A 13,504-nucleotide genomic window follows, 5' to 3' on the forward strand; every position below is an offset into this window, starting at 1 on the left:
ACTTTTATCATTTTTTGACATATAATACTAGTGACTTTTTTCCTTTTTCAACATACTATACAAGTATTTTCATATTTTTATTACATACCATACTATAACTTTTTATCAGGAGCTCAACTATAATCGGACAGATCCCTTCCCCTTCAGTGCGGCGTACCACAGGGTTCTATTGTGGGTCCCTTGTTATTTTTATTATATGTTAATGACCTCCCCAATGTCTCCAATAATACTACTACTAATGTATTGTTGCTTGGGCTAGCACCCCCCCCCCCCCCCGACTGAAATGGACTGAGAGTCACCCAGAGGTGTTTTTAGGGATCGATAGAATATGGACATTAATAGACCATGCGTGAGTTTATCTGAAACATACATTTTATTCAGTATACGGTACAAAACAAATATACTTTTGAGTTTTTCTGTGACAAAAATGTGACAAATCAACACGAGTGTGACGTGCAACGTTATTTCCCCGTTGTGTCCCTTTTCATTTTATTTGAGTTGTTGTTGTTTTTTTGTCCCGCTGCAGTTCACCTGCCTTCAGAAATAGCACCTGGTTGCATGGAAAGTGAACACCACACATCCTGAAGGAGGCCGCTCGCGTCCTCGTTGAGCGTCCGCCGGGACCAGAGAGAGGTGACAATATAAACAAAGATGGCCGACACTCAGAAAACCCCCGAGAGAAAATAACAAGACGTTCTTTTTTTTAAGGAAACTCGGCTGCGAGTTGAGGCTTTAAGACGTGTTTGATCCCGTTTCATGTTCAGTGCAAAGCAGCCGCCGGTTTCCTCAGGACGCCCAGGCGCCGTCTCCCAGCGACCCCCCCTCTACCTCTCCTCCTCCTCCTCCTCCTCTTCCTCCTCCTCCTCCTCTTCTTCCTCCTCTCGCTCCGACTAGCGGCGGGCGGTTGGTGACGCAGCGGCGCTGGCACTCCGCCAGCGTGGCGAAGCGGTTGGCGTTGCCGCCGCAGCCGCCGAACCAGAAGCGGGCGCAGCGGCCCAGCTCGGTGTCGAAGAACCAGCTGATGGTGTAGTTCTGGCAGCCGCCGGCGGCCGGGGGCAGGAGACAGACGCCTGGACGGAGACGGAGACGGAGACACTGGTTAACCCTCGGGGTAGTCAATATAGTACTGTAAACAGTACAGTAAACTACTGTATTTTTACTTTTTGACAGAGACAGAAAGAACGGCAGAAAGACAGACAGAGACAAAAAGACAGAATGACAAACAGAAAAGACAGAGACAAAAAGACAGAATGACAGACAGAAAAGACAGAGACAGAAAGAACGGCAGAAAGAAAGACAGAGACTGAGACAAAAAGACCGAATGACAGACAGAAAAGACAGAGACAGAAAGAACGGCAGAGAGAAAGACAGAGACAGAGACAAAAAGACAAAATGACAGAGAAAAGACAGAAAGAACAACAGAAAGACAGAGACAAAAAGACAGAATGACAGACAGAAAAGACAGAGACAAAAAGACAGAATGACAGACAGAAAAGACAGAGACAGAAAGAACGGCAGAAAGAAAGACAGAGACTGAGACAAAAAGACCAAATGACAGACAGAAAAGACAGAGACAGAAAGAACGGCAGAAAGAAAGACAGAGACAGAGACAAAAAGACAGAATGACAGACAGAATGACAGACAGAAAAGACAGAGACAGTAAAGACAGAAACAAAAAGAACGGCAGAAAGAAAGACAAAAAGACAGAAAGACGGACAGATAGACAAAAGACAGAAAGAAAGAGAATGACAGACAGAAAAGAGAGACAGAAAGAACGTCAGAAAGAAAGACAAAAAGACAGAGACAGAGGCAAAAAGACAGAATGACAGACAGAAAAGACAGAAACAAAAGAGACAGAAATATAGGAGTATTACTGTAAAAAAATCACAATAGAGCCACTATAGTACTGTAAATAGTACAGTAACTACTGTATTTTACTTTTTGACAGAGACAGAAAGACGGCAGAAAGACAGACAGAGACAAAAAGACAGAATGACAAACAGAAAAGACAGAGACAAAAAGACAGAATGACAGACAGAAAAGACAGAGACAGAAAGAACGGCAGAAAGAAAGACAGAGACTGAGACAAAAAGACCGAATGACAGACAGAAAAGACAGAGACAGAAAGAACGGCAGAGAGAAAGACAGAGACAGAGACAAAAAGACAAAATGACAGAGAAAAGACAGAAAGAACAACAGAAAGACAGAGACAAAAAGACAGAATGACAGACAGAAAAGACAGAGACAAAAAGACAGAATGACAGACAGAAAAGACAGAGACAGAAAGAACGGCAGAAAGAAAGACAGAGACTGAGACAAAAAGACCAAATGACAGACAGAAAAGACAGAGACAGAAAGAACGGCAGAAAGAAAGACAGAGACAGAGACAAAAAGACAGAATGACAGACAGAATGACAGACAGAAAAGACAGAGACAGTAAAGACAGAAACAAAAAGAACGGCAGAAAGAAAGACAAAAAGACAGAAAGACGGACAGATAGACAAAAAGACAGAAAGAAAGAGAATGACAGACAGAAAAGAGAGACAGAAAGAACGTCAGAAAGAAAGACAAAAAGACAGAGACAGAGGCAAAAAGACAGAATGACAGACAGAAAAGACAGAAACAGAAAGAGACAGAAATATAGGAGTATTACTGTAAAAAAATCACAATAGAGCCACTATAGTACTGTAAATAGTACAGTAAACTACTGTATTTTTACTTTTTGACAGAGACAGAAAGAACGGCAGAAAGGCAGACAGAGACAAAAAGACAGAATGACAAACAGAAAAGACAGAGACAGAAAGAACGGCAGAGAGAAAGACAGAGACAGAGACAAAAAGACAAAATGACAGAGAAAAGACTGAAAGAACGACAGAAAGACAGAGACAAAAAGACAGAATGACAGACAGAAAAGACAGAGACAGAAAGAACGGCAGAAAGAAAGACAGAGACAGAGACAAAAAGACAGAATGACAGACAGAAAAGACAGAGAGAGAAAGAACGGCAGAAAGAAAGACAGAGACAGAGACAAAAAGACAGAATGACAGACAGAAAAGACAGAGACAGTAAAGACAGAAACAAAAAGAACGGCAGAAAGAAAGACAAAAAGACAGAAAGAAAGAGAATGACAGACAGAAAAGACAGAGAATGAAAGAACGGCAGAAAGAAAGACAAAAAGACAGAATGAGAGACAACAAGACAGAGACAAAAAGACAGAAAGAAAGAGAATGACAGACAGAGACAAAACGGCAGAAAGAAAGACAAAAAGACAGAGACAGAGACAAAAAGAACGGCAGAAAGAGACAAAAAGACGGACAGAAAGACAAAAGGACAGAGACAGATAGAAATAAAGATAGAGTATTACTGTAAAAAATCACAGTAGACCCACTATAGTACTGTAAGTAGTACAGTAAACTACTGTATTTTCACTTTTTTATTTTATGTTGTGTTTAATTGTTTTGTATTTTACAATGATACATAAAATACTGTAAATAATGGAGATGTTTTTACAGTGTGTTCTGGGTTAGTTTTTACGTTCAGAGACGAAGCTGGTCGGCTCCAGGGTGGTCAGGACATCTGCATCGGGGACAGACCACACGGAGACAGTTAGGACATATTCATCTAAATGTCCTTTTTAATGTTAAGATGAGATGATAACCAATCCGTTCATCTTTGCAGCTCGAATTTGAAGTTTTCTGAGAGAAAACTAGATTTCTGAAGCTTGGTTTTTCAGAAAATCCCAGCACGGGAGACGCTGGCCAATCACTTTGTGTGTGTTGGTGTGTGTGTGTGTGTGTGTATGTGAATTTGTTAGTGTGTATGTGTGTGTTAGAGTGTGTCTGTGTTTATGAGCATTTGTGTGTGTGAATGTGTGTGTTCGTTGGAGAGAGTTAGTGCATGTGCATGTGCATGTGCTCGTGTGTGTACAGTGGTGTGAAAAAGTGTTTGCCCCCTTCCTCATTTCCTGTTCCTTTGCATGTTTGTCACACTTAAGTGTTTCGGAACATCAAACCAATTTAAACAATAGTCAAGGACAACACAAGTAAACACAAAATGCAATTTGTAAATGAAGGTGTTTATTATTATAGGTGAAAAAAAATCCAAACCATCATGGCCCTGTGTGAAAAAGTGATTGCCCCCCTTGTTAAAACATACTATAACTGTGGTTGTCCACACCTGAGTTCAATTTCTCTAGCCACACCCAGGCCTGATTATTGCCACACCTGTTCACAATCAAGGCATCACTTAAATAGGAGCTGCTTGACACAGTAAGGTCCACCAGAAGATCCTTAAAAGCTACACATCATGCCGAGACCCAAAGAAATTCAGGAACAATTGAGAAAAAAAGTAATTTAGATCTATCAGTCTGGAAAGGGTTATAAAGCCATTTCCAAAGCTTTGGGAATCCAGTGAACCACAGTGAGAGCCATTATCCACAAATGGAGAAGACATGGAACAGTGGTGAACCTTCCCAGGAATGGCCAGCCACCCAAAATTACCCCAAGAGCGCAGCGACGACTTATCCAAGAGGTCACAAAAGACCCCACAACAACGTCCAAAGAACTGCAGGCCTCACTTGCCTCAGTTAAGGTCAGCGTTCATGCCTCCACCATCAGGAAAAGACTGGGCAAAAATGGCCTGCATGGCAGAGTTCCAAGGAGAAAAACACTGCTGAGCAAAAAGAACATCAAAGCTCGTCTCAATTTCTCCACAACACATCTTGATGATCCCCAAGACTTTTGGGACAACATTCTGTGGACCGATGAGACAAAAGTGGAACTCTTTGGAAGGTGTGTGTCCAAGTATATCTGGCGTAGAAGGAACACTGCATTTCATAAAAAGAACATTATACCAACAGTAAAATATGGTGGTGTAGTGTGAAGGTCTGGGGCTGTTTTGCTGCTTCAGGACCTGGAAGACTTGCCGTGATAAAAGGAACTATGAATTCTGCTGTCTACCAAGAGATCCTGAAGGAGAATGTCCGACCATCTGTTCGTGTACTCAAGCTGAAACGAACTTGGGTTCTGCAGCAGAAGTTCCCCAAGATCCTAAACACACCAGCAAGTCCACCACCGAATGGCTGAAGAAAAACAAAATGAAGACTTTGGAGTGGCCTAGCCAAAGTCCTGACCTGAATCCTATTGAGATGTTGTGGTATGACCTTAAAAAGGCCGTTCATGCTCGAAAACCCTCTAATGTAACTGAATTAGGACAATTCTGCAAAGATGAGTGGGCCAAACTTCCTCCAGGACGCTGTAAAAGCCTCATTGCACGTTATCGCAAACGCCTGGTTGCAGTTGTTGCTGCTAAGGGGGGCCCAACCAGTTATTAGGTTTAGGGGGCAATCACTTTTTCACACAGGGCCATGAAGGTTTGGATTGTTTTTCACCTTTAATAATAAACACCTTCATTTACAAATTGCATTTTGTGTTTACTTGTGTTGTCCTTGACTATTGTTTAAATTGGTTTGATGTTCCGAAACACTTAAGTGTGACAAACATGCAAAGGAACAGGAAATAAGGAAGGGGGCAAACACTTTTTCACACCACTGTATGTGTCATATAGTGTGTGTATGTATGTATGAGTCAGAGTGTGTGTGCATGCGTGTGTGTTTGTGTAAATGTGTTAGAGTGTGTGTGTGTGTGTGTGTGTGTGTGTGTGTGTTTATGTGTTAAAGTGTGTGTATGTGTTAGAGTGTTAGAGTGTGTGTGCATGCGTGTGTGTGTTCATGTGTTTGTGTAAATGTGTTAGTGTGTGTGTGTGTGTCTGTGTATGTGTTAGAGTGTGTTTGTGTGTGTGTGTGTGTGTGTGTTACCGTTGAGGTTCTCTCCTCTGTACCCTGGGGTCACCGTGGCGATGTCGTCCAGCGGTGACGTCTCCTCCACCTCGTCAACAAACTCGTCGCCCAGCATCGCCGACCCCTGCCTGCCCCCCCCACACAGCCGAAAACACAGCAGACACACTCATAAACAGCTGTACTACAGTACATCTACTCAAGTACCTCAAGTACTGCACTTAAAGGGCCATTTCACGTATTTTTCAACCCTATGTTTTACATGGAGTCTGGTGGAGATATGCTGCTCTATACACACTAAAAGTAGTGATTATTTACATGGAGTCTGGTAGAGATATTCTGCTCTATACACGCTAAAAGTAGTGATTATTTACATGGAGTCTGGTGGAGATATGCTGCTCTATACACGCTAAAAGTAGTGATTATTTACATGGAGTCTGGTGGAGATATGCTGCTCTATACACGCTAAAAGTAGTGATTATTTACATGGAGTCTGGTAGAGATATTCTGCTCTATACACACTAAAAGTAGTGATTATTTACATGGAGTCTGGTGGAGATATGCTGCTCTATACACGCTAAAAGTAGTGATTATTTACATGGAGTCTGGTAGAGATATTCTGCTCTATACACGCTAAAAGTAGTGATTATTTACATGGAGTCTGGTGGAGATATGCTGCTCTATACACGCTAAAAGTAGTGATTATTTACATGGAGTCTGGTGGAGATATGCTGCTCTATACATGCTAAAAGTAGTGATTATTTACATGGAGTCTGGTGGAGATATGCTGCTCTATACACACTAAAAGTAGTGATTATTTACATGGAGTCTGGTGGAGATATGCTGCTCTATACATGCTAAAAGTAGTGATTATTTACATGGAGTCTGGTGGGTTTGGTGATGGAGATTTCTGTTTCATGTTAAACTAAAAGCATCTTACTCTTTAACTAAAAGGTCTATCTCTGTATCTGTCACCTACTGCATAAAACTTTCAATTTTCAAACAAGTTTAACCTAAAGGTCTTAATGTCATTCACTAAAATTAATGCTTCCTGGATTCCTGCAGGAAATGTTAAGGTTGCGGTGACAGAATCATTGTTATTGTCTCTAATTGGTTCTTTTTAAGGTTGTGTATGAGTAAAATGTGAGTTACCCGTCGTCGAAGCCCGGTGGACCGCCATAGTCCCAGACCGGCGTATCGTCTGGTTCCACCAGGCTGTCGCACTCTTTTTTAAACGAAGGAGGAGGATACGCGTTGATTCCCTCTGAAATATGCACAAATACACTCGTGTTACAAGAAGCAGAAATGTAGGTGGCACTTCGTCTGAAGGTCTGTGCATGAGGTCCTTCCAGTGTGTGTGTGTGTGTGTGTGTGTGTGTTTGCGTGTGTGTGCGTGCGTGTGTGACTGTCTGTCTGTCTGTGTGTGAGTCTGCGTGTGTGTGTCTGTGTGTTTTTGTGTGTGTGTGTCTGTCAGTCTGTGTGTGAGTCCGCATGTTTGTGTGTGTGTGTGTCTGTGTGTCTGTCTGTCTGTGTGTGTGTGTTTGTGTGTGTCTGTGTGCGTGTGTGTTTTATCTGTGTATGCGTGTCTGTGTGTGTCTGTCTGTCTGTCTGTCTGCATGTGTGTCTGTGTGTATCTGTGTGTGTCTGTCTGTGTGTATGTATGTGTGTCCTTATGCGTGTGTGTGTGTGTATGTATGTGTGTCTGTATGCGTGTGTGTGTGTGTGTTTGTTCGCGTCTGTATGCGTGTGTGTGTGTGTGTGTGTGTGTGTGTCTGTATGCGTGTGTGTGTGTGTGTCTGTGTGTGTGTGTGTTTGTTCGCGTCTGTCTGTGTGTGTTTGTGTGTGTGTGTGTGTCTGTGTGTGTGTGTGTGTGTGTGTGTGTGTGTGTGTATGTATATGTGTCTGTATGCGTATGTGTGTGTGCGTGTGTGTGTGTGTGGTGTGTGTGTATGCGTGTGTGTGTGTGTGTGTGTGTGTGTGTGTATGTGTGTGTGTGTGTGTGTGTGTGTGTTCTCACTGCTGAGGGCGGAGAGGAAGACTCTGAAGAAGCGCTGGGCGTAGCTCTGCTCTCCGGCCTTCAGCCGGTCCAGGTGGACCAGGTGCTGGTTTACGGGCCGACCGGCCAGCTGCTCCACCTGGCCCCGGTCGTAGCGCTCGCCCACCGTCACCACGAACACCGCCACCCCGTCACAGGACGCTCTAGAGGACACCCAGTCCAGCCGGACCCGGTCCTCGGAGGCGGTCTTGGTGCCCACCACGGCCAGCAGCGCCCTCCTCCTCCGGGGCTGGCTGGCCTTCATCAGCACCTCCTTCAGGGTGAAGTCCAGCGTCTTCCCCAGCCGCGAGGAGCCCCCCCGCTGGGTCACGTTCCCCATCAGGTGTCTCCGCATCAGGGTGCTGCTCTGGTACGTCCCCAGGTCAAACTCCACCTGGGGACATTCATTGAAAGTTATTTCAAATATGTAAAAAAAAAATTATGGATGTAAGCATCATCAGGAAAATGTAGTTAACCCTCATGTTGTCCCCATGTCGCCCTCATGTTGTCCCCATGTCGCCCTCATGTTGTCCCCATGTTGTCCCCATGTCACCTCATGTTGTCCCCATGTTGTCCCCATGTTGCCCTCATGTTGCCCCCATGTTGTCCCCATGTCGTCCCCATTTCGTCCCCATGTTGTCCTCATGTTGTCCTCATGTTGCCCTCATGTCGCCCTCATGTTGTCCCCATGTCGCCCTCATGTTGTCCCCATGTTGTCCCCATGTCGCCCTCATGTTGTCCCCATGTTGTCCCCATGTTGTCCCCATGTTGCCCTCATGTTGCCCCCATGTTGTCCCCATGTCGCCCTCATGTTGTCCCCATGTTGTCCCCATGTTGTCCCCATGTTGCCCTCATGTTGCCCCCATGTTGCCCCCATGTCGTCCCCATTTCGTCCCCATGTTGTCCTCATGTTGTCCTCATGTCGCCCTCATGTTGTCCCCATGTTGTCCCCATGTCGCCCTCATGTTGTCCCCATGTTGTCCCCATGTCGCCCTCATGTTGTCCCCATGTTGTCCCCATGTTGTCCTCATGTCGCCCTCATGTTGTCCTCATGTTGCCCTCATGTTGTCCTCATGTAGTCCCCTTGTTGCCCCCATGTTGTCCCCATGTTGTCCCCATGTTGTCCTCATGTTGTCCTCATGTTGTCCCCATGTCGCCCCCATGTTTCCCTCATGTTGTCCCCATGTTGCCCTCATGTTGTCCCCATGTCGCCCTCATGTTGTCCTCATTTTTGTCCTCATGTTGCCCTCATGTTGCCCTCATGTTGTCCTCATGTTGCCTCCATGTCGCCCCCTTGTTTCCCCATGTTGTCCTCATGTTGTCCCCATGTCACCCTCATGTTGTCCCCATGTTGTCCCCATGTTGCCCTCATGTTGTCCCCATGTCGCCCTCATGTTGTCCTCATGTTGTCCTCACGTCACCCCCATGTTTCCCCATGTGTCCCCATGTCACCCTCATGTTGTCCCCATGTTGTCCCCATGTTGCCCTCATGTTGTCCCTTGTGTGAGCCAGATGGTTTTTGCGACTGCACTTGGGGACACATTCAAATGTTCGTAATTTTTCATACTTATATATATATATATATATATATATATATATATATATATATATATATATATATATATATACAGTATATCAGGGTATGTAGCCACCTTGGTGGTCTGGGTGCCGCTCTGGACCAGGGCCACCCGGGCCTGGCTGTCGGCCCTGCGGGGGTTCGGGCTCACGGCCAGATGTTGAACCACAGAGTCCAGCAGCTGCTGGGCGCCGGCGTACTCATCGGCCTGCATCTCCCTGGACCCGTCCAGGACCAGGACCAGGTCCACGTTGACCTCTTGGGGGGTGAGGGGGTCCTGGATCGAGGGACACATCTCTAGACGCCTGCAGGGGTCTGGAGACAAAACATCGAGAAGTCAACTCGCTACTGAGCATGTGCAGCTCCCAACAAAGATAAGATAGAAGGGGGATGTCTCACTCTGGAGATAAAACTAGAGAGATGTCTCACTCTGGAGCTAAAACTAGAGAGATGTCTCACTCTGGAGATAAAACTAGAGAGATGTCTCACTCTGGAGATAAAACTAGAGACATGTCTCACTCTGGAGATAAAATTAGAGAGATGTCTCACTCTGGAGATAAAACTAGAGAGATGTCTCACTCTGGAGATAAAACTAGAGAGATGTCTCACTCTGGAGATAAAACTAGAGACATGTCTCGCTCTGGAGATAAAACTAGTGAGATGTCTCGCTCTGGAGATAAAACTAGAGAGATGTCTCACTCTGGAGATAAAACTAGTGAGATGTCTCACTCTGGAGATAAAACTAGAGAGATGTCTCACTCTGGAGATAAAACTAGAGAGATGTCTCACTCTGGAGATAAAACTAGAGAGATGTCTCACTCTGGAGATAAAACTAGTGAGATGTCTCACTCTGGAGATAAAACTAGAGAGATGTCTCGCTCTGGAGATAAAACTAGAGAGATGTCTCGCTCTGGAGATAAAACTAGTGAGATGTCTCACTCTGGAGATAAAACTAGAGAGACGTCTCGCTCTGGAGATAAAACTAGTGAGATGTCTCGCTCTGGAGATAAAACTAGAGAGATGTCTCGCTCTGGAGATAAAACTAGAGAGATGTCTCACTATGGAGATAAAACTTGAGAGACGTCTCACTCTGGAGATAAAACTAGAGAGATGTCTCACTCTGGAGATAAAACTAGAGAGACGTCTCACTCTGGAGATAAAACTAGAGACATGTCTCGCTCTGGAGATAAAACTAGTGAGATGTCTCGCTCTGGAGATAAAACTAGTGAGATGTCTCGCTCTGGAGATAAAACTAGAGACATGTCTCACTCTGGAGATAAAACTAGAGAGACGTCTCACTCTGGAGATAAAACTAGAGACATGTCTCGCTCTGGAGATAAAACTAGTGAGATGTCTCACTCTGGAGATAAAACTAGAGAGATGTCTCACTCTGGAGATAAAACTAGAGAGATGTCTCACTCTGGAGATAAACTAGAGAGACGTCTCACTCTGGAGATAAAACTAGAGACATGTCTCGCTCTGGAGATAAAACTAGTGAGATGTCTCACTCTGGAGATAAAACTAGAGACATGTTCTCGCTCTGGAGATAAAACTAGTGAGATGTCTCACTCTGGAGGTAAAACTAGTGAGATGTCTCACTCGGAGAAAAACTAGAGACATGTCTCACTCTGGAGATAAAACTAGAGAGATGTCTCGCTCTGGAGATAAAACTAGAGAGATGTCTCACTCTGGAGATAAAACTAGAGAGATGTCTCACTCTGGAGATAAAACTAGAGAGATGTCTCACTCTGGAGATAAAACTAGAGAGACGTCTCACTCTGGAGATAAAACTAGAGACATGTCTCGCTCTGGAGATAAAACTAGTGAGATGTCTCACTCTGGAGATAAAACTAGAGACATGTCTCGCTCTGGAGATAAAACTAGTGAGATGTCTCACTCTGGAGGTAAAACTAGTGAGATGTCTCACTCTGGAGATAAAACTAGAGACATGTCTCGCTCTGGAGATAAAACTAGTGAGATGTCTCACTCTGGAGATAAAACTAGAGAGATGTCTCGCTCTGGAGATAAAACTAGTGAGATGTCTCGCTCTGGAGATAAAACTAGAGAGATGTCTCACTCTGGAGATAAAACTAGAGAGATGTCTCACTCTGGAGATAAAACTAGTGAGATGTCTCACTCTGGAGATAAAACTAGAGAGATGTCTCACTCTGGAGATAAAACTAGAGACATGTCTCACTCTGGAGATAAAACTAGAGAGATGTCTCGCTCTGGAGATAAAACTAGAGAGATGTCTCACTCTGGAGATAAAACTAGAGAGATGTCTCACTCTGGAGATAAAACTAGAGAGATGTCTCACTCTGGAGATAAAACTAGAGAGACGTCTCACTCTGGAGATAAAACTAGAGACATGTCTCGCTCTGGAGATAAAACTAGTGAGATGTCTCACTCTGGAGATAAAACTAGAGACATGTCTCGCTCTGGAGATAAAACTAGTGAGATGTCTCACTCTGGAGGTAAAACTAGTGAGATGTCTCACTCTGGAGATAAAAACTAGAGACATGTCTCGCTCTGGAGATAAAACTAGTGAGATGTCTCACTCTGGAGATAAAACTAGAGAGATGTCTCGCTCTGGAGATAAAACTAGTGAGATGTCTCGCTCTGGAGATAAAACTAGAGAGATGTCTCACTCTGGAGATAAAACTAGAGAGATGTCTCACTCTGGAGATAAAACTAGTGAGATGTCTCACTCTGGAGATAAAACTAGAGAGATGTCTCACTCTGGAGATAAAACTAGAGAGATGTCTCACTCTGGAGATAAAACTAGTGAGACGTCTCGCTCTGGAGATAAAACTAGAGAGATGTCTCACTCTGGAGATAAAACTAGAGAGATGTCTCACTCTAGAGATAAAACTCAGGACCTGAGCAATCCCAGAAGTGGACAATCAACGATATTATTAGGGCTCCGGTTTAAGCACTTTTTGTTGTTTCTTTTTACATTTTTCATCCCTTTATTAGATATGAAAGGGGGAGGGGGGGAGAGAGAGAGAGAGAGAAAGACGGGGGATGACACGCAGCAAAGGGCCGCAGGCGGGATTTGAACCCGCGACACTGCAGGACTCAGCCAACATGGAGCGAGAGCACTATCTGAGTGAGCTACAGGCTTTAAGCCCCGGGTAAAAACCCATTCTAACAACATTAATGTGAGTTTGCATAAAACAAAAACAAAGATATACAATTGCAACATGTAGGATAGATTAATCCGGTAGGATCCGGTTAAACCCATTTTAATAACATTAAGAGTGATTACCGTAACAGATGGAGCAGTTCCGGACCTTCTGCAGGTCGGCGGCCGCGTCCCTCCCCAGGACCACGAACTGAGAGTTCCCCGTGTCGTCCACCTGGAGATCAAACAGCAGCGGTTACTATTTATCAATAACTTGGTTCTAACAATTTAAGATTTCTTCATCATCATACCACAGGACTCTGAGGTTCCCAGCTTCAAAAGGTCCAACACAAACCAGTAGAAATGATGAGAAACATCATGGAAAAGTTGAGATGTTCCAATAAACGAATGCTTATATGGACTATGGACGAGCAGAGCGTGCAGAGTGATAGATATAATTATACAGAGTCTAATAAAAACATAAAAAATAAAAAAATAAGAATAATGACATAATAGATAATGTCAGATTATCTAGAATGAATGTAGATATTGTTGGAAAAAAAAAAATCACGTTTCATCTCCTGACTTAACCCTCACGCTGTCTTCCTCAAAAATGTTTTTGTTAATGCTTTGGTCACTTTCTTCATTTCTTTTTTTGGGGGGGGCCTTGACCAACTGCCACTCTGCTCATTTGAAAGCCCTGATGTCTCTCATGGGGGGGGGGGGGGGGGGGCAAAATTGTCTTCCTCAAAAACAAATGTGTGACCTTGACTTTCTTCATTTTTCCCGACTTTTTTGTGATTTTTCAGTGTTTTGGTCATTACTTTTGACGTTGTTGGCGCTTTTTTTTATAGTGTGTAGGTCTATTTTTGGCAGTTTTTTTAATTGTTTTTCTTCCTTTCCTTTACGTTTGCCCCCCCCCCCCCCAATATTTTCTGTTTAAAAAAAAACTTCAAATTTGGTCAAATTTGACCC

At 44.1% G+C, this 13,504-nt stretch overlaps 1 protein-coding gene across 1 annotated transcript; it reads right to left on the minus strand.

Annotated features, from left to right (window-relative positions):
• Nucleotides 1-413: 413 nt before the first annotated feature.
• On the minus strand, nucleotides 414-12,764 carry LOC116679401 (collagen alpha-6(VI) chain-like; the record flags this gene model as incomplete). The annotated part of the gene is made up of 7 exons (XM_032509049.1): nucleotides 414-1,070; nucleotides 3,535-3,576; nucleotides 5,816-5,925; nucleotides 6,947-7,058; nucleotides 7,812-8,223; nucleotides 9,482-9,720; nucleotides 12,674-12,764. Coding segments are annotated over 7 exons (1,290 nt in total), but the record flags the coding sequence as incomplete, so codon positions are not given.
• Between the last annotated feature and the right edge of the window lie 740 nt (nucleotides 12,765-13,504).

Source organism: Etheostoma spectabile, unplaced genomic scaffold (assembly GCF_008692095.1).
Source record: "Etheostoma spectabile isolate EspeVRDwgs_2016 unplaced genomic scaffold, UIUC_Espe_1.0 scaffold00011844, whole genome shotgun sequence".
Classification (NCBI taxonomy): Eukaryota; Metazoa; Chordata; class Actinopteri; order Perciformes; family Percidae; genus Etheostoma; species Etheostoma spectabile.